This window comes from Gorilla gorilla, chromosome 11 (genome assembly GCF_029281585.2).
Source record: "Gorilla gorilla gorilla isolate KB3781 chromosome 11, NHGRI_mGorGor1-v2.1_pri, whole genome shotgun sequence".
Classification (NCBI taxonomy): domain Eukaryota; kingdom Metazoa; phylum Chordata; class Mammalia; order Primates; family Hominidae; genus Gorilla; species Gorilla gorilla.
Genome location: NC_073235.2, coordinates 64,161,866 through 64,184,042, shown reverse-complemented (window position 1 = coordinate 64,184,042; position 22,177 = coordinate 64,161,866). Strand labels below are relative to the sequence as shown.

The 22,177-nt window shown below is 34.0% G+C and overlaps 1 protein-coding gene across 8 annotated transcripts in view; it reads right to left on the bottom strand.

The window, feature by feature from the left end:
* Positions 1–22,177, bottom strand: part of SLC4A10 (solute carrier family 4 member 10) — a 360,081-nt gene that overhangs the window by 267,913 nt on the left and 69,991 nt on the right. For 4 of the 8 annotated variants that reach the window (XM_031008812.3, XM_031008814.3, XM_004032705.5 and 1 more), the window contains exon 2: positions 7,837–7,972. The exons of the other annotated variants lie outside the window; for them this stretch is intronic. In XM_031008812.3, coding sequence (XP_030864672.1) covers positions 7,837–7,917 — 81 coding nt within the window. In that variant the 5' untranslated portion in view covers positions 7,918–7,972. The remainder of the gene's footprint in view (positions 1–7,836; positions 7,973–22,177) is intronic. 8 annotated transcript variants of the gene reach the window in all.

The following is a 22,177-nucleotide window of genomic DNA, read 5'->3' as shown; positions in this document are numbered from 1 at the left end:
ACAGAATAGAGACCATACATTTACAGAAATAAGACCATACATTTACAATTGTCTGATCTTCAACAAACCTGACAAAAACAAGCAATGGAGAAAGGATTCCCTATTTAATAAATAGTGCAGAAAATTGAAAATGGACCTTTTCCTTACATCTTATACAAAAATTAACTCAAGATGGAGTAAAGACTTAAATGTAAAACCCAAAACTATAAAAACCCTAGAAGAAAATCTAGGCAATACCATTCAGGACATAGGCACGGGCAAAGATTTCATGACAAAAATATCAAAAGCAATTGCAACAAAAGCAAAAATTTACAAATGGGATCTAATTAAACTAAAGAACTTCTGCACAGCAAAAGAAACTATCATCAGAGAAAACAGACAACCTACAGAATGGGAGATTTTTGCAATCCATCCATCTGGCACAGGCCTAGTATCCAGACTCTACAAGGAACGTAAACAAATTTACAATAAAAAAAAACCCCATCAAAAAGTGGGCAAAGGACATGAACAGACACTTCTCAAAAGAAGATATATAAGCAGTGAAAAAACATATTTAAAAAAGCTTAATATTGCTGATTATTAGAGAAATGCAAATTAAAACCACAATAAGATACCATCTCATGCCAGTCAGAATGGTGATTATTAAGAAGTCAAGAAACAACAGATGCTAGCGAGGCTGTGGAGAAACAGAAACACTTTTACATTTTTGGTGGGAATGTAAATTAGTTCAAACATTGTAGAAGACAGTGTGGCAATTCCTCAAAGACCTGGAACCAGAAATACCATTTGACCCTATTACTGGGTATACACTCAAAGGAATATAAATCATTCTATTATAAAGATACATGCGTGCGTATATTCATTGCAGCACTATTAACAATATCAAAGGCATGGAATCAACCCAAATGCCCATCAATGATAGGCTGGATAAAGAAAATGTGGTACATAGACACCCTGGAATACTATGTGGCCATAGAAAGGAATTAGATCATGTTTTTTACAGGGATATGGATGGAGCTGGAAGCCATTATCATCTGCAAACTAATGCAGGAACAGAAAACCAAATACCACATGTTCTCACTGGGAGCTGAAAGATGAGAACACATGGACACAGGCAGGGGAAAAACACACACTGGGGTCTGCTGCGGGGTGTGCGAGAAGAGGGAGAGCATAAGGAAAAATAGCTAATGCATGCTGGCCTTAATACCTAGGTGATGGGTTGATAGGTGCAGCAAACCACCTTGGCACACATTTACCTATGTAACAGACCTGCGTATCCTGCACATGTACCCCAGAACTTAAAATAAAATAAAAGTCACAATTCTTCCATTAAGTCTTTCACAGTAGTTTCAGTTTACCTTCATGTCTTTAGTCTCAATTTGGCATTTAGAATATGCTAATTTATACATAGCTATCTAATTCAGGTGTCTATACTCTAAACAGTATGAAACAGTAGTTAAGGCCAACAGCTGTAGAGCTAGACTTTCTGGGTTTGAAACTCAAATTGTCCTATCCTTTGCTGGCAATTTTGATCTTGGGCAAGCTACTAAATTTCTTTTTCAGTATACTATATATACTTAAGGTAGAATGTATACGTATGTATAGACATACATATATACTAAAATTGTGTTTACATAGGATGTACAGTATGTGTGTGTACATATATGCATATTTGTGTGTATACACACAAATATACACATACATATTTGTAGCATTTACCTAGTTCAGTGGGGATAATTATAATAACCAATGTTTATTAAGCTAGGCACTGTATCAAACACTCTAGGCACTGTTTGAAGTATTAATTTATTATTTTATTTGATTTTCATTACAGCTCTAGAGATTAACATATTAGTGTCCTCATTTCACAGACGAAAACACTGAAGAAAAGAGAGATTAAGTAACTTCCTAAGATAAAAATTGCCAGTAAAGTGGAAGATATGGGATCATAACACAGGAGTCCCGCTCTGGAGTCCTAGCTCCTTGCTACTGTGGTATACAGCTTTCCTCCATGTTATACAGTAGCCTCAATAAATTCTTATGAGATTAAATTGAATTTGGGGAAAAAAATGAGTAGGGATAATGATATACATTTACATGCCACACATGATAATATGCTTCACTGGAACCAGTCTCTGTTGCCTTTTAGAAAGAGTAGTTTCATGGAGGAATATTGAATTCTCCTTTAACTTATTCTTCTTATTAATCTTCCCGTATTGCCATTTTTAAAAGTCTTAAGGTGAAGAAAGCGTCCTTTTCCTCTAAATGCCTTCTATTTGCTTTTTGAGAAAGAAAACCATGTTTTAATGCTTAAACATTTTTAGAACAACTTGAAGCCCAATGATATTCAAGGTTTCTTTCAGAAATGGGACTATGATTCTAAGACAAGCACTGAAAATTTGTTGGATTCCTACCAGGTGAATGGCTCTTTCCTAGGCAATGTGAAGTTGCAAAGATTAATAAGTACATCTTCACAGGAACTTCTGGAAAATACGACTTTCAAATAATGTAGATTTATACAGGAAGTACAGAGCATTCTCAGTTATATGAGTCTCCTATTGTTCTAAAAATAGAGTCAGATGAGCACCTGTGTCTGGTTTTATTTTAACTCTCCCTGTAGAATTCCAGGAGTTTTACTTCTGACATACTTTTTATGGATCATTTATACTAAGTGAGAGTAATAAGTTCCAATTTTTTCACAATTACCATGTACAAATGACGTCTTCCTGCATCTGATACCAAAAGTCACATCCCAGCTGTCACATCTAAAGGAAATCTGCTCTTGGAAGGTATCCAGCTTTTTTACTAACCTCAGGCAATACTAAAATGCCTCTGGTGTATGGAGTAGAAGAAGGCGATATTAAAAGTATTTGCAAACATGGTTTACTTTATGATTTTTAAATGAACAGAGAACAAAGGTAAAATATTCAGTGACTTCCGTGATTCAAAATGGCAATTTTAATTTCCAATTTTCCCTAAGACAAAGTCCTTTTTATCCAACTATTCACCATAGTAACATGAGTATTCATTGTATTAAAATGATCCCACTAGATTGTCCTTGCTTTAGGAAATGTCAAAAACAAAGCCAAAGCTAAATCAGATTACGTACCAATAAAATGGAGTTTACATCACGGACAAGCAGGAGGTCTCTTAGGATCTGAAATCTAGGACTTTTGAGTGCTTGTGGATAGACTGAGAAATGCTCTCATGTGCAATTTTGATAGAAAATTTTATTAAAATCCTTCAGTTTGTTTCTACCCCCTACCTTGTCTACTAACTACTAAATCTACTCAGGAATTTAATTTTCATTCTCAAAGTCTCAAGAGGGTTAGAGCTCTGAAAATGACTTCAAAATATAGGTACTGCTCTTTTGTTTTTTTTATTTTATTTTTTCCAGGAATAAGTACATCAGCAAAGAAATGTTCTCAGTTTAGAAATCATAATCTAGCATTCAAGATTCTACACTTATCTGGTCCCAACAAACCTTTCCTGTGGTAAGTCTAAGTTATCCCACTAGGCTATAGCCAAAATGAACTATTCTATTATTTGCTTTCTGCCTCCCTACCTTTAATGATGTTGTTTCCTCTGTCTGAAATGACCTTTTCTCTTTATGTTGGCCAGTCTTCAAGACTACCTCATGGCATTCACTACTTTCATATTCTGCCATAGTTACTTGTATTTTGTAGTTACAACCCATTACCTGTGACCTCCTGAAGGCAGAGACCTACAGACTTTTATATCCTTGCCCAGTACAATTCTTTCTAGAACATTGTAGGATTTTGTATATTTGTTTTTAAAAATTGCATTATTCTGAGATTCAACTGACTCTGCCAATTTGGGGGAAACAGCAGCACACTGAGGAAATTTCTTCAGAGAAGAGAAGTGAAATTCAGAGATGTAACAAAATGCCATATTTAAGCATGTAAATTTAATCCAAATATCATATTACTCACTTCTCTTTGAAGTTTATTGAGAATTTTAAGCAGATAAATGTTTTTACATTAAATAATCACCAGCAATTCAAAATATTATACTCTATCAAATGGGAACTTGAATTGTTCTACTTATATATGTAGCATTCTATTTATAATATATTTCATTTAGTGTTTCATCTAGAATAAAAATGCCAAGAAATAAAATTATTAAAAACAAGTTGTGTTTGACTTTCAGTAAAATTTTTTGTCTTGGACATTTTTGATGACTAAGTATCACTAAATCTATGCTAGGTAAATTTGCCCCTATTATTTTTTTTAAGCCTTTAAAGAAAGGCTTTTTTTTACCCCTTAATTTTAGTCTTAAACAATAAACACGAAAGACCTTAAGTTGCTGTTAAATTTTCCCAAAGTCCTAGTAATCTTTCAGTCATGAATAAAGTAGTTGGTGTAATACAGAGAAGCAAAGAATCTGCACGCATAGAATTCTAAGAGAGTTTGAATCAGCCTAGCAGGTAGATGTAAAGTTTAAACACAAAATCTTCCATCAAGTCACAATTCTTATTGTCAGTAAATGTTAGAATTGAATCGGATATAGCATGTTGTTCTTTGTTTGCATTTTTATAACTATATTTCAGTGTAGCATATATTTTTGGCTGAATTTCTTATTTGATAAAGAGATTAAGGGAGAGGGAACAAAACTAAACTGCATGATGACTGTTACAAAGTCTTGCCCATCCAACCTCTTAGAATGTCTATAACAAAGTCTGTCGACAAAGGATGTTGACAATAATATGTTTGATATATGTCAGGTACTCTTATAAGTGTTTCACATACATTAACTCACTCAATGTTTACCACAACTCTTTGAGGTAGGTGCCATTATTATCCCTATATTACATATCAGGAAAAAAGCCAAGATCATACAGCCAGTAAGTAGCATAGCTAAGATTTGAACCCAGAGAACACGGCAGTCCAGACACTGAACCATTGCACTAGCCTCTTACTGCAGCCAGCCATTACAAACCAGAAGAATTTGCAAATCAATTTTCTATTCCTCTAATACAAGGAAACAGGCACTTTGGAGGCACTATCAGGCAGCGTGTTCCAGTTTGGGATTCTGGGGAAACAAGGGCTTTGCATCTTCTCTACCCACCTTCCTGCAACTTTCAGCAAACATATTGGAATGAAAGAGAAGAGAGTAATGCCTGACTGTTCACCAAGCAGCAGCTAAGGTCCGCTTCCATAATTAGTTGGTCCTGATCGGCTTTCTCAGAACCTGAGGTAAATCCTATTCCCCCATTTTATTCAAAGGCCTCTCCAAATGACCTAGTTAGTAACAGACACTTCCATATTTGCTACTTTTTATTTCCAAGTTTTATCCCTATAAAGTCAAAACCCCTTCCATAATACTTAATTACCCACACTGAGCCTGGAATTAGACAGGATTGATCAAGTCTCTATGTTGAGCTGATACTTCTGCCTCCTGCCAGTGGACTGGGTCCACCTTCAGTCTCATACTGACAATGATGGCTTATACAACGTGCAAAGCTATTTTGCTATTTTACTGATTCACAGTTTATAAAGCCCTATACAAGAAATTATGCACTCTAAAAGTCTTTAATGCAATTTTCAATAAAGTTGTGGGATGCATAATGATACAGTTTGACCTAAGCCTTCATTTATCTAATAACAAGAAATTTACATGAGGAAAAAAGGTTACATGTAACTCCTTCTAGGATTCATCAGCTTATAGATTAAGTTAAAACTGATTGTAGCATACTGCCTATCAAAAGTCAATTCAAAATGTGAACACAATTTATTGTATACATTTTCTAATCTCCTTGAAAGCAGGAAATGACTTTTTCTTTTCTGCATTCCTCATAACACCAAATACATACAGTATCATGCAATGCTCAGCCTTTACTATGTTTACTGACTTGAAGAATTACTCAAATAGTTTTTATAGGCAGCTTACCTTTAAAACCTTTATGATGTATAATGAAATGCATGTAAAATAGTATAAACCAAGGCAGCCTTTGTAAGGAAGATGACCAATCATTACTGGGCAAGTTTACAATCAGTTTTATCATTCCAAAGATCAAGATTATCTTGCCATGCAAGAAGAAAGATTGACATTGCATTTAACTACATTCTAACCAGTCTTTGCTTTTTATTGTAGTATATTTTGAAATAGTAATAGAGAAAAATTTCTCTGATTTGTGACAGAAATGACAATTCTAAAATAGTAATTTTTTTCCACCTTACAAAATTATCGAGATATCCTCATTTAAATGCCACTAACGGAAAGTAACTAAAAATCTTTACAGTTTGGTTCTCTTGAAAGGTCAGGAATACAGTGAAAAATAGCAGAATGCTGTGAAACCAATACCAAGAGGAATCCCAAAGCAATGCCAAGAAACAGAATGTACTCATAATGACTAATACATGCAAATACTGGAAATAAATTCTAACAGATTAGACATGTTTTGTTGCAATTAAAAGGTATATTCAAATCATTTCAAAATTAATCAAGCTTAAGAATATGCCAATCTTCCCTACTAATAAGAATATAAGCTGGCTAAGTAGCCTGAATAACATATAAATTATAGTCAATATCAGTAGGCAGAATGTGTTTTTTAATTAAAAAGGAGAAACCCCTTAACTGAATCAATTCATTGTTTCAGACTTCCTTAAATATATTCATTTTTTAATCTATGTCATTTCACCCTGATAAGGCATTAAATTACAATCAGGCTACAGAATCATGAAGACAAAACCATCTTGCTGTTGAGAACTGCTGCAATATATTTCTCTCTTTTTGATCATTTAATATGGAGTACCTGAAAAGTTCTCTAACATTGAGGCAGAAGCATGTACAATATTTTAAAAAATGAAATATATTTCCTTCAAAATCTGAATGTCAAATATAGGTAGTTTCTTATCCAAGTATATAATTCTGAGGACATGCTATAACAAATCAAAGTTAAATGCATTATATATAACTTGATGGGTGAAAATAGTTTAAAATAAACAGCAGAGTTTCAGTACAAAATGGACATCGAAATCCAAATCATTTGCATGTTTAACACAGTCAAGTATTTTCAGTTTGAAAATGAAAGTAAGCAAAGGACGAAGCTCTCTGGGTCAAAAAATCTTCAACGAGCTTAAATGTCACAAGCTTTCTTTGTGAAAAACAGATTTATAGTCTGCTTTCTTCTATGAACAATACATTAGTATATATCTACCTTAAAAGCACCAAGAGCATCAATATTTCAATAGATCTGAGAAATGATTAAAACCAGTGTCTTTACAACAGTTCAGATAATGCAACATAAATTTCAGGAAATTAGTTTATAGGTCAGATGCTGACAAAGATGATTCTATTCACCAAACTTTCTTTGCTATGTAGCACACTACAATGGTAGCAGCATCAGTTTCTATGGTTAAGAAATTCCAAATAATACAAATATTTGCAATATATCAGTATCTGTAAGCAGCTAGCTATGATGTATCCTTATCAGTTTGATCGATTTATACTATTTTTATCACTTGAAGTAAAATATAAAGATTGACTCTCTTCAGGCTTAATCTGGAAAAATCTGAAGTGCCCCAAACCTTGCTTTTAATCACATTCAAAGAATCTCTTCCTTTACCGCACTCTCCCCCAAAAAGCTAAAGTAAACACAAATTTAAACACATACACACACACACAGGCACACACATACACACACATTTCTAATAATCATATTGTTTAGCTGCCATAAATCTTACTTGTTCAAATATCCTAAGGAAAGTCTGACAATAAACAATTACATTAATGAATATATTTTCAATGAGTAAGAACTAGAAAAAGCAAGCACCCTACATTCTAATATTATCATCATAATTCATGAGGTCATACCTGATGACTTAGAGATTGAAAAGGCTCACAGGTTCCAGACTGCATGACCTTTCTATTTCCAGAAACCCCTAAAGACTGCATTTCCTGTCTTACAAAAGATAATCACAGCCATCTCTATGTCTCAGCATCTTCAGGGCTAGTGAAAAAAATATCAAACAACAGATCTGCCCATCAGTATCTGTTTAAGCCATCATCAAGATATCAAATCACATATACTATTTATCATCTCCCCTGTGCAGTTACAAACACCCCATACTAAGAGAGACTGACACAGTTGTATTTGCTGATGCTGTCTGAAAACTGTAAGCTTACTGCTTAGAGCAATTCTGCATCATCGAAACAGAGAATGAGCCACATCCTTCAGATTTCCCATTTCTGATACTATGAAGACTTCATTTGCCAAGGAGAGTCGAATTTTTTCAGTCCTTTAAAAATAAGCAGTTTTCCATTTAATTAAGTATCCAATGTGTCTGTTGCAAATACCATGTTAAAATGTCAACTCTTAATTATTAGGCAGCTTTCTCTATATGTGACTAAGCTTCAGGCTTTATGACTTACCAAGCAAAATTATACTCTTTTAAAGGAATCTTCCCTCCAAACTCTGAATATCATCACTTATCCACCCATCAAAATGATGAGTGCCTAAAAAGGATTTTTATTTTGGCAATCTTTGATAGTTGTATAAATAGTAAATAGGTAAATACATATTCACCCTTTAATTTTCAGGAATTTCATTTATGTTTCAGATTCTTCATACCAACATACATTTTATATTTTTATTTAATTTCTTCTTCTAAAAAGTTTAACATGCAAAAGATTTACCAAGCAAAATTGTACTCTCTTGAAGGAATCTTCCTTCCAAACTATGGGTATCACGACTTATCCACCCATCAAAATGATGAGCGCCTATACAGGATTTTTATTTTGGCAATCTTTGATAGTTGTGTAAATAGTAAATAGGTAAACACACATTCACCTTTTAATTTTCAGGGATTTCATTTATGTTTCAGATTCTTCATACCAACATACATTTTATCTTTTTATTTAATATCTTCTTCTAAAGAGTTTACATGCAAAAGATAATGTGGTATTATCAAATGCTAAAACTGCACAGTTAAGTCTAGTAATGAAACCTGTGTAAGTTGTTGGCATTTTTACTATGGATTTTCACTGTGTCTTATTTATCAAAGTTTGAGTACTGTTTTCTTTTACCACAACATAGCAGAATCAGGGAACTTTAAGATTGATAAAGTGTTCTAATATAGAATCAATATCTCAAAAATTATAATTGGAAATGCTTTCTCTTTACCGTGTGACAAAAGGTTGTGTTTTATAACTAAAGAAAACACAAACTAAAAAAAAAAAAAGACTAAGATTATAGTCAACTCAACTACATTCAAAATTAAGACACCAAGTACAACATATTATCCTGAAACAGCCCTCACATTATGAACAGCCTAAATTCACGACTCTATGAACACTTTATTTACCTGTGAATAGTTTCCCTTCTTTCACTCACAACATTTGATGGAGACTAGTCACAATGAGTCTTAAGAAACTGGGCTGGTCCAAATTATACCTTTAGAAAAACTACCGCCTCTAACTGCACAGGTTGGAGACACAGAGCTTGGTATTCTGCTGTATGTATACTATAACACATCTGAATGAAAAATCACATGTAAACAAATATTTCCATCTATGTAGTATTTACCCTCTTATTATAATCAAAATAGGTACTCATCCTTTAAGACCTATCTTCTCAACAAAGCCTTCCTAAGCTACATTGTCTCTCTTTCTATATTCATTCTTTCCTGTAGAAAATATTGAATATCTTCTATGTGTCAGGTACTATATAGGTGCTAGGGACTCCATAACAAACAACACAAAACCTGCCATCACAGAAAGCAGATAAATCAAACAAGCATGTTTTGTTATAAGTGAAGAATTAAAAGTTGACATGAAAGCCGTAGCAAGGCATCCTACCCTAACCTAGGGATCAGAAAGGATTTCCCTAGGGAAGTACTGTTAAAACAGAAGATTCTGATCTAGTCACATTCAAGGAATGGCAAATACAACATAGGTTAGACCATAAAGTGTAAGAACAGAGGGAAGAGATGAGAAGTGAGGCCCAGTCATGGTAAGCATCAGGAGCCATTTAAAGAGTGTGAGCTTTACCCTTAGGGAAATGAGAAACTGTCAGCATAATCAGGTTTAAAATATCCCGGCTACTCTATTGACAATCAATTGAGTAAAACAAAACTGGAGGATGGGAGACAAATCAGGAGAATGTTAAATAATTTCAATCAGGGGATGATGATGGCCTGAACCAAAGAAGTGGCAATAGGAATGAAGAGAAATGAATAGATCCAGATACACATCTTATTGAAAAAAGATAGAATTCAGGGATTGAATGTGAGAAATGAGGAAAAGAGAAACGTCAGGCAAGATTCATTCCTAATCTCCTATACTATTACATATCAAAGTTATTAAATGAATCAATAATGAAAAATAAGAAAATTGAACTTTTCCTTCAGGTATTTTGTCACAGGAAGAATACAAACATTGATATTTTTATCATTCTCTGGATGCTATTAATTAGTATATATAATCCCCAATTTCCTTCAGTGTTTTCTTGTAAGCACAATTGATCTTTGCAATAAAAACATGAAACCTGAGTGCAAAGCAGCTCTTAATCTCTCTATTATCTAGTTGATAAGATCTATTTAATCCAAAAAATTACTTAACATCTATTACTTGACCCTCTTAATAGTAATTTAACACAATTAATTACTAAAAACTATGATCTCCCATTTTTAGAAAACCATTGCTCTAAAACAAATTATTTACTCATACAGTATGTTACTCATACCAGTGTTATTAAGATATGGTCATAATAGTAAAGCAGAATACCTCTAGACTTTAGGCCCTAATAAGCCTTAACAAATATTTGATAAAAGAAATGAAGAGTAGCCAAAACCTAGCAGAACACCCTTGGACTGAATGAAGAGAGAGCCAAAAGAGTGTATCTTAGTCCATTTGGGCTGCTATAACAAAATGCCACAACAACAAATATTTATTTCTCACAGCTCCCAAGGCTGAGAAGTCTCGCTCTAACCTCACATGGAAGAAAAGGGGGCAAGGCAACTCTCTGGGGCCTCTTTTATAAGGGCACTAATTCAATTTATGAGGTCTCTGCCTTCATGGTCTAATCATCTCCCAAATGTCTCACCTAATGCCCTTATATTGGTGATTACATTTTCAACATATGAACTTTGGAGATGCAAGAACATTCAGACCACAGCAGGGTAAAAAGCATACATTGAGGGTAACTCTTATTTATTTGATGACTTGCTGCACATAAGAACATCTCAGATAATAAAAGATGAGCATCTTAAAAAGAGCAAGAACTTCTTTACAATAATTACTACTCATTTAGCTCTTGCTTTTCATCTCTAAGGGATCATGTGATCCAATGCACTTATTTTACAGATGGGGAAAACTAAAATCTAGGGAAGTTAAGTGACATACCCAAGGTCAGTTATTAGTAGGGCCAAGGTCAAAATTCAGAATTCCTGTTTCCTAGTTTTCCCCAATATAAGTCACTGTTTGAAATTATATTTTTGTATAAATATACCATACCTTAGTAATTCAAATAGCATTCATTTTAATATTTTTAGGTTGAGAAACAGTAAAAAAACTATAAGAATCACAAGTTTTCTATATTAAAGTTTACGTTTATCATAAAGAATTTACCTTTTATTTGTATTCAGAAGTGACTTGCTTCAAATACCTCAGTAAATACAAGTAATTCATTTTGTTTTACATACTACTGCTTTAAAAAGTGTAAATTAGTTCATCTTCTCAAGATAACTTGGCAAAATGTATTGAGTCTTAAAAATGTTCAGTCGTTCACCTTAGTATTTCCTGTCTGAAGGCAATAGGGCAGATTAAGATTTATGCTCAAAGATGTTTAGTGCTACATTATTTAAAAGTAAAGAAAAAGTAGAAACAATAAGAGAAAGTTTAATTAAATTATGGAACACCAAAAGTATAATGCCATGTAACTACTGAATATTAAGAACAAAAGATGTTAATGATAAAGGAAAATATATAGCATAATAGCATATTAAATGGAAAGCAAGATCCCAATATATTTGTGGGGTACAACCTCAACTATGTAAAACATACAACAAAAGAAATAGACAAAATGTCTGATTTTTTTAAGATGGCTCCCAATATGACTCATCTTATAAATATATACCTACAGACTTCATTGTTTTTCATAAAAATAGAAACTAGTTTCTTTGGAGTATTTCAATAGTTCAACAAATACCCCTGTTTCTCATGTGCTTCCTCTTTTTACTAAAAATTTTGCTTCAGATTTCAATCTTTCTAATATTGTACTCATATTTTAGTCTAATTTCATAAAAAATGTTCAAATCTACTTTCATTGACTATCTAAACTTTGAAAAAATCATTCCTTCTGTGCTTTGCATATTATTTATTATGTGTGTGTGTGATTGATTGTTTACTTTCACACTTTATTTATACTGGGCTAAAGCTGGTACAGACCGTTTTTGACAAATTAGCTCTCACAACAGTTTTAGTGCTATATGAAAAAACTGGAAAAAAAAATTGTATGACATAACTTTTTGACACTATTTGTCTAACTAATCATCGTTAGTTAGATATGATCTTAAGCGATTTTCACTAACAGCAGGACAATAGAAAGCACTGAGAGTACTGCAGAGTACCTACTTCTCTTTTTTTGAGAAGTGATGAAACTACCATATTTTCACATTTACAAGGAATATGGTTGAACTTGGGGGCATAAGTCACCACGTATGTATAGTGTACAGCAAAGCTATTAGGAAAGAACACCTTACAGATGGAGGCTGGCCATTTCTATTGAAATCCTAATTACTATGGCAAATAATCAATGCTGCCTGTTGAGGTAGATGTTGTAGGGTGCCACAACACATAGGGTCAGTTCAGATGAAGTGTTTGTGCCTCAAATAAAACACCTTTGCTTTCCTAAACAGGTAAAGATATGGTATCCTCTCAATATACAAATGACTGCAGCAAACCTTAATAATACATCATTTCTTCTTTTTACTCCAGTTAATAGATTCCTTTCTTTTCTAATTTCATCATCATCAGTAAAACTGTATAGGAGATCACACAATAGAGGAAAATAAGAGATGTAATAATTTTCTAGATAATACTGACTTTGTATTTGGCTAACTTTTTATACCAGTTACAAAAGTGCTTCATATCTATACAGACAGAAGAAAACATAAAGATCAAAAAAGTGGGGAGAATCACCCATAAAATTTCATTATACAGAGATAACCATTATTGATATTTTAGTTTTAGTATTTTAAATAATATACACCTAAAATGATAGTAAACTATTCAACTTTACCAAGTATTATATTAACATTTCCTTACATCAATAAGTATTTTTCTATAACATAATGTTTAATGGCTAACTGGTATTCTATCAAATAGAGGTACCATACTTTATTGAACCAATCTCCTATTCTTAGACTTTCCCATTTTTTCCATTTTTCAATATTATAAATAACAGTGTAATAAACATCTTTGTGCACACAGCCTTACATATATCCTCTATTTTCTTAGAATAAACCCCAATAAGTAAACTTACTAGATCAAAGGATGTTAATGTTTTTGAGGCTTTGGGTAAAAATTGCTGAATTTCCCTCCAGAAGGGTTATATCTATTTACAATCTCCAATGGAAATATCGTGTTTACTCATTGTCTTGCCAAAACTGTGTTATCACACAGTCTCTATGTAGAAAAATGGTCTCAAAAAGTTAATATGAAAATGGAAAAGGAAAGGTAGGCATACATTAACACAAAGGTTTAAATTAACTGTAATTAAACCAAATAGACTTATCTTTGTAGGTTTTCTAACAGTAACAACAAAAACTTAGGATAAATAAAGCGTCCTTGTTTCTACGCTTATAGACAAAGATACACTGCTGATCCATAGAGAACATACTTAGGATTGTAAGGCAAAACAACTCTTCGAATAGAAGTTATTAAAAGTTGGCAAAGCAGACTAATTGAAAACCAACGCAATGATAAATGTAGACATAGGCTTTATTTTTTCTCTGTGACATCTGTAGAATGAGTGGACCTAGAGAGAGGGAGTCATTTTCCCAGAGCAAGCTATTTTACTCATTGAAACAGAAAGACAGATTTTTGTAGCCTTAGGAAACCTTCCAAATGACTATCAGATATACCTTCAGCCAAGGAATAACTTGGGAGGACCAACAAGCCACCAATAAGTCTCCAAAATACCATGTGTAAAGACAATATTTTTTAATGTGTCAGCTTATTCTCTCCAAGCACTATTCCAGTGCTAAGTAAATGATAGGAAAATATAAACAAACATTTGCAATGTATTTAATCTTCAAAAGTTTTCATTGTTTAAAAAATCCATTGAAATAATGATCCTTTAAGTGAAATTTTTTGATAAACTTAGCTATAATTAAAATGCAATCTTGGCTTATTTCACTTAACATAATGACCTCCAGTTTCATCCATGTTGCTGCAAATGACAGGATTTTATTCTTTTTATGGCCATATAATATTTCATTGTTTATATATACCACATTTTCTTTATCCATTCATCTGTGGTTGGACACTTAGGTTGATTCCATATCCTGGCTGTTGTGAAATGCTGCAATAAACATGGGAATGCAGATATCTCTTCAATATACTGATTTCCTTTCTTTTGGGTATATACTCAGCAGTGGAATTGAGTCATATGGTAGTTCTATTTTTAGTTTTTGAGGAACTTCCACACACTATTTTCCGTAGTGGCAGTACTACTTTGTATTTCTACTTACAGTGTACCAGCATTCCCCTTTCTCTGCAGCCTGGCCAGTGTCCATTATTTTTTGTCTTTTTGATAATAGCTATTTTAACTGAGGTGAGATGATATCTCGTTGTGGTTTTGATTTGCATAGCTCTGATGATTTCACATTCATATGTGGGAGCTAAAAATGTGGATCTTATGGGGGTAGAGAGTAGAATGGTGGTTATGAGAAGCTAGGAAGGGTAAAAGGAAGGGGAATAAACAGAAATTGGTTAATAGGTACAAAAATAAAATTAGATAGAAGGAATCAGTTCTAGTATTCACTGTTATAGTAGGGAGATTATAGTCAACAATAACTTACTGCATATTTCAACATAGCTAGAAGAGAAGAATTGGAATGTTCCCAACAAAAGAAAAGATAAATGTTTGAGGTGATGGATATCCCAATTATCCTGATGTGATCATTACAGTTGAATGCTTGGATCAAAATATCAAATATATCCCAAACTATGTACAACTATTATATATCGATTACAATTATTTTTAAATTATAAATGAAAATAAATAATTAGTGTGCAGTGAAAAAATGCAATTTTGGCAACACTACAATTGTACTTAAAGTGATAGTTATGAAAGCTAAAGACAGGTTTTGTCTTTTTAAATTCTAACACAGACAGGTTCACAGATCATAAATAAATAGATTGTTAACAGCAAAAAACACCTAAAAGAAAAAACTAGAAACCCTCAAAACTCACCCTTGATTTGTCAAAAGGACTCATATGTCTGTGCTTAGAAACACAGGCTATGGAGGCAGACTACCAATTTCAAATCCTGGTTTTGCCCTTGGGATCTGTATATATGCTTTCTGTCTCAGTTTTCTCAAATGTAAAATTATGATAACCCTAGGCAGATTGTTGTGCAAGGATTAAATGTGATTATTACATGTGAAGCAGGTAGCGCACTGTGTGTCATAGAGTCATTGCTGAATATATTTTTGCTACTATCATTCTAAAAAAGATTAACTTGTTATAGTATCAAAAAAAGAAAAAACTGTATAAACTAAAATTACGAAATAATCAGACTGAATCAGACACAAAATACATGGCTGAGCAGTAGTTTCCAAGATCTGAGAATAAGAATGTAGACACTACAGAGCGCGTAGAGCAGAATCTGTTATATAAAAAAAGTGCAGTGCAATAACGTAGCTTTTATATTCTGATGGCTTTTGAGCCAAATACTGACTAAATCTTGGATCCACCAATTAGTAACCATGAGCAAAGTTGCTTGAGCTTCCAACCGTAAGTTTCCTCATCTGTAAAATACAGTTAATATTGTTTTACTTCATAAAGCTATTTTGAAGGTTAAAGAAGACAATATACATAAGGCAATCAACATAGTCTAGCAAACATAAGTTCAATAAATGATATTATTTTATTATTGTTATCATCTTCACTATTAAGGGAAGATCCAATGGATCATTTAAAAAGTCGATAAGCTAAATGTAGGAGATAAAGTACATAACGAAGGATGGTCAGTTCCTTCCTCTTTCCACATCCAATGGCCATTTCTCTATTCTCATTATTTTCAACATTGGAAACATTTGCCTCACAATCCTGGCACAAAGAAATTACTGAATAAATGCGATGGCTATATGAATGACCACCTAGTTACAAAATCCAGTAACCTCTCTTTAGTCTTATTTTCTACCTGTCCAAAACCACTATGTCATTAGCTAGTCAAAAACTCTCTATAGGTTTCCTAAGCTAGTGTTTGATGACCTCCATAACTGATCCTGACAGATCTTTCCAATCTCATCAACAACTACTGGCCTTTAATTGTCAGTTACTCTACCTAAACCCAATAGCTCACCATTCCCAATAATCACTCTATGTTTTAAGGCCTCAAGTTTTGTTCATGCTATTACATCTGATCTTGGTTCAGATCTTAGTGCTGCCATTTAATAACCCTAGGACATTTTATCAGTTACAAAATTTCTGTGGACCTCAGTTTCCCTATCATATAGTGTAGATAATAACAGTATCTATCTACATAGCATTTGTTGAAAAATTAGATTAACTAAAATTATAAAGTGCTTAATTCATAGTGCCTCAAATCCAGGAAATAAGAAATACTTAATAAATGTTCTTCTTGTTGTTGTTAGAATGCAGGCCTCTCTCCTTCATCTCCATAGTTTTAAATCCTATCTATCCATCAAAGTTGAACAAAGAACATCTTCCATGAAACCTTCCTTGATTACATGCTTTTGGTTCCACCTCCCTTTCTCAAAGCCCTTTAATCCTCAATTTTAACTTCCTGACTACCCTGAAACATTTTCACTTTCTTTTAGGCTTAATCTTGTCTTTCATTTACAATTATTAAGATACTCAAGCCAAATCATATGTATGATTCACTTTCATATTCCTCCATCACACCTAATAAATACACTGGCAACATTTGAACTTAATATATGCTTAAACTATGCTGTGAATCATTAAAAATGAAGACATTTTTCAGGCCATTAAAATTGCCTTTCTATGACGGGATGGCTATTTCAAAACTCAAAACATATTTCTCTTGTTTGAGTCACCTTTGAAGCTACTCTTATGGTAAATAAAAGAACAATTTCAAAGGTGACTCAAACAAGAGAAATATAATAAATATCGGCCGGGTGCAGTGACTCACGCCTGTAATCCCAGCACTTTGGGAGGCCGAGGCCGGCAGATCACGAGGTCAGGAGATCGAGACCATCTTGGCTAACACAGTGAAACCCCGTCTCTACTAAAAAAAATACAAAAAATTAGCCAGGCATGGTGGCGGCACCTGTAGTCCCAGCTACTCCTGAAGCTGAGACAGGAGAATGGCATGAACCCGGGACGCGTAGCTTGCAGTGAGCTGAGATCGTGCCACTGCACTCCAGCCTGGGCGACGGAGTGAGACTCCATCTCAAATATAATAATAATAATAAAATAAAAATCACTGAATGGACCAATAACAGGCTCTGAAATTGAGGCAATAATTAATAGCCTACCAACCAAAAAAGTACAGGACCAGACAGATTCACAGCCAAATTCTACCAGAGGTACAAGGAGGAGCTGCTACCATTCCTTCTGAAACTACTCCAGTCAATATGAAAAAGAGGGAATCCTCTCTAACTCATTTTATGAGGCCAGCATCATCCTGATATCAAACCCTGGCAGAGACACAACAAAAAAAGAGAATTTTAGACCAATATCTCTGATGAACATCGATGCAAAAATCCTCAATAAAATACTGGCAAACAGAATCCAGCAGCACATCAAAAAGCTTATCCACCATGATCAAGTGGGCTTCATCCCTGGGAGGCAAGGCTGGTTCAATATACACAAATCAGTAAACGTAATCCAGCATATAAACAGAACCAACGACAAAAACCACATGGTTATCTCAATAGATGCAGAAAAGGCCTTTGACAAAATTCAACAGCCCTTCATGCTAAAAACTCTCAATAAATTAGATATTGATGGGATGTATCTCAAAATAATAAGAGCTATTTATGACAAACCCACAGCCAATATCATGCTGAATGGGCAAAAACTGGAAGCATTCCCTTTGAAAACTGGCACAAGACAGGGATGCCCTCTCTCACCACTCTTATTCAACATAGTGTTGGAAGCTCTGGCCAGGACAATCAGACAAGAGAAAGAAATAAAGGGTATTCAATTAGGAAAACAGGAAGTCAAATTGTTCCTGTTTGCAGATGACATGATTGTATATTTAGAAAACCCTGTGATCTCAGCCCAAAATCTCCTTAAGCTGGGAAGCAACTTCAGCAAATTCTCGGGATAGAAAATCAATGTGGAAAAATCACAAGCATTCTTATACACCAATAACAGACAAACAGAGAGCCAAATCATGAGTGAACTCCCATTCACAATTGCTTCAAAGAGAATAAAATACCTAGGAATCCAACTTACAAGGGATGTGAAAGACCTCTTCAAGGAGAACTACAAACCACTGCTCAATGAAATAAAAGAGGACACAAACAAATGGAAAAACATTCTATGCTCATGGATAGGAAAAATCAATATTGTGAAAATGGCCATACTGCCCAAGGTAATTTATAGATTTAATGCCATCCCCGTCAAGCTACCAATGACTTTCTTCTCAGAATTGGAAAAAAACTACTTTAAAGTTCATATGGAACCAAAAAAGAGTCCACATTGCCAAGTCAATCCTAAACCAAAAGAAAAAAGCTGGAGGCATCATGCTACCTGACTTCAAACTATACTACAAGCCTACAGTAACCAAAACAGCATGGTACTGGTACCAAAACAGAGATATAGATCAATGGAACAGAACAGAGCCCTCAGAAATAATACCACACATCTACGGCCATCTGATCTTTGACAAATCTGACAAACAACAAGAAATGGGGACAAGATTCCCTATTTAATAAATGGTGCTGGGAAAACTGGCTAGCCATATGCAGAAAGTTGAAACTGGATCCCTTCCTTACACCTTATACAAAAATTAATTCAAGATGGATTAAAGACTTACATGTTAGACCTAAAACCATAAAAACTCTAGAAGAAAACCCAGGCAATACCATTCAGGACATAGGCACGGGCAAGGACTTCATGTCTAAAACACCAAACGCAATGGCAACAAAAGCCAAAATTGACAAATGGGAGCCAATTAAACTACCGAGTTTCTGCACAGCAAAAGAAACTACCAACAGAGTGAACAGGCAACCTACAGAATGGGAGAAAATTTTGCAACCTACTCATCTGACAGAGGGCTAATATCCAGAATCTACAATGAACTCAAACAAATTTACAAGAAAAAAACAAAAAACCCCATCAACAAGTGGGCAAAGGATATGAACAGACACTTCTCAAAAGAAGACATTTATGCAGCCAACAGACACATGAAAAAATGCTCATCATCACTGGTCATCAGAGAAATGCACATCAAAACCACAGTGAGATACCATCTCACACCAGTTAGAATGGCGATCATTAAAAAGTCAGGAAACAACAGATGCTGGAGAGGATGTGGAGAAACAGGAACACTTTTACACTGTTGGTGGAACTGTAAACTAGTTCAACCATTGTGGAAAACAGTGTGGCGATTCCTCAAGGATCTAGAACTAGAAATACCATTTGACCCAGCAACGGGATTGCTGGGTATATACCAAAAGGATTATAAATCATGCTGCTATAAAGACACATGCACATGTATGTTTATTGCGGTATTATTCACAATAGCAAAGACTTGGAACCAACCCAAATGTCCAATAATGATAGACTAGATTAAGAAAATGTGGCACATATACACCATGGAATACTATGCAGCCATAAAAAATGATGAGTTCATGTCCTTTGCAGGGACATGGATGAAATTTGAAATCATCATTCTCAGTAAACTATTGCAAGAACAAAAAACCAAACACTGCATGTTCTCACTCATAGGTGGGAACTGAACAATGAGAACACATGGGCACAGGAAGGGGAACATCACACTCTGGGGACTGTTGTGGGGTGGGGGGAGGGGGGAAGGATAGCATTAGGAGATATACCTAATGCTAAATGACGAGTTAATGGGTGCAGCACACGAGCATGGCACATGTATACATATGTAACTAACCTGCACATTGTGCACATGTACCCTAAAACTTAAAGTATAATAATAATAAAATTTTTAAAAAAAGAAAATGTGGCACATATACACCATGGAATACTATGCAGCCATAAAAAAGGATGAGTTCTTGTCCTTTGTAGGGACACAGATGAAGCTGGAAACCATCATTCTCAGCAAACTATCACAGGGACAAAAAACCAAACACCACATGTTCTCACGCATAGGTGGGAATTGAACAATGAGAACACTTGGACACAGGAAGGGGAACATCACACACAGGGCCTGTCGTGGGGTGGGGGGAAGTGGGGAGGGATAGCATTAGGAGATATATCTAATGTAAATGATGAGTTAATGGGTGCAGCACACCAACATGGCACATGTATACATATGTAACAAACCTGCACGTTGTGCACATGTACCCTAGAACTTAAAGTATAATAAAAAAGAAAAGAAAAATGAATAAATAAATAAATGTCAGGTAGCCATGGTAACTGCTATCACTAAACATTTGTTCCTTTTAATTATTGTTCTCTTTACTGTTTATTGTTGTAGAATGCAGGAATTAGCCTATTAAGAAGCTCTTAAGTTTAATGAAAGAGTGATTCTTAAGCCTGACTGTAAATAGAGCTATAATAATTTTGAACATGCTTACTCTTGAGAAGATATTCTATAAAATAGCCTAAGGAATGACAGCAGAGAGATATAAGTGCAACGATCATTATAACAACAGAATTTGTAACAGCACAATACTGAGAAGCCTCTAAATGCTAATCAATAAATGGTTTGTTAAACATAAATGATTATAAATATGTAGGTTAAAGTCTTCAAAGAACTCCACTTAAGAGTTGATATCAGTGTAATTTTAGATTGAGAAGATGACCAAGGAGAATTTATCTCTAAAATCGTACCTCCTGAAGGATGAAAATGCAACAGTATGCAAAAATTCAATAAAATGAAATTTTAAAATTACTCTTCTCTCTTTCCCTCCAAGAACAACTAGTAGTGGGTATATAAGAGCAAATTAAGTGGTATGAATGAAACATCAGCAAAAAGAGTTGATTTGTAAATAATATTTAAAATCAATGCTAATTATAGGTGTGCTAAAAATCAGTTTCAGTCCATGGCACAGAACAGAAAACTTCAGAAACACAGAATAGAGGAAGATCGATAACCATTTTCTCCTTTACTCAATTGGCTCTAGAGATTCTTAATTTCTCTGTATTGTAAAGTTATAATATTTATCCAGTCTATATTTTGTTGAACTCCAAATATCTTTGGAGGAAAAGAAGTAATTACTACATCATATTCACATATACAAATATTTATGCGTAGTTACAATTTCACATTCAGTCTTTTTTTGTTTATAGATACCTGGAGAATTAAATGGAGTGTTGACATTTAGCTTAAGGCCATAATAACTTTGATTATGGGACACAAAGATATAAAAAAAATTCAATGTTGACATACTAAGATTTTTAAAATAATCTATCTCAATATCATTAACATCTAGCAGTAATTTTGAACTAAAATAATAATGACTGAAAGGGATGTGTTAATATTTCTTCCAAAGATAATTGTGCAACTTTATCTTCTGTTGACTGATGGTTACCATTTCAATTTAAAATTGGGTTAAGGTTTAAAGCCTGTTTTAAATTAATTCAGCGAACTAGCAACTCTTCAAAGAACGTAAATCAAACAAGAATCTGAATTATTCTGTCCATTAGCCTCAAACATAATAGTTTGTTATGCCCTTGTGTTTCTCCACTAAAGCTTTGATCCTTACAAAGTCAGGTGTTTTTTTTTCCTGTTACTTCTAAAGTAAATTCCTCTCTTTAAATATGTACAGTATATATATAAACAGAATGGCTTTATTCC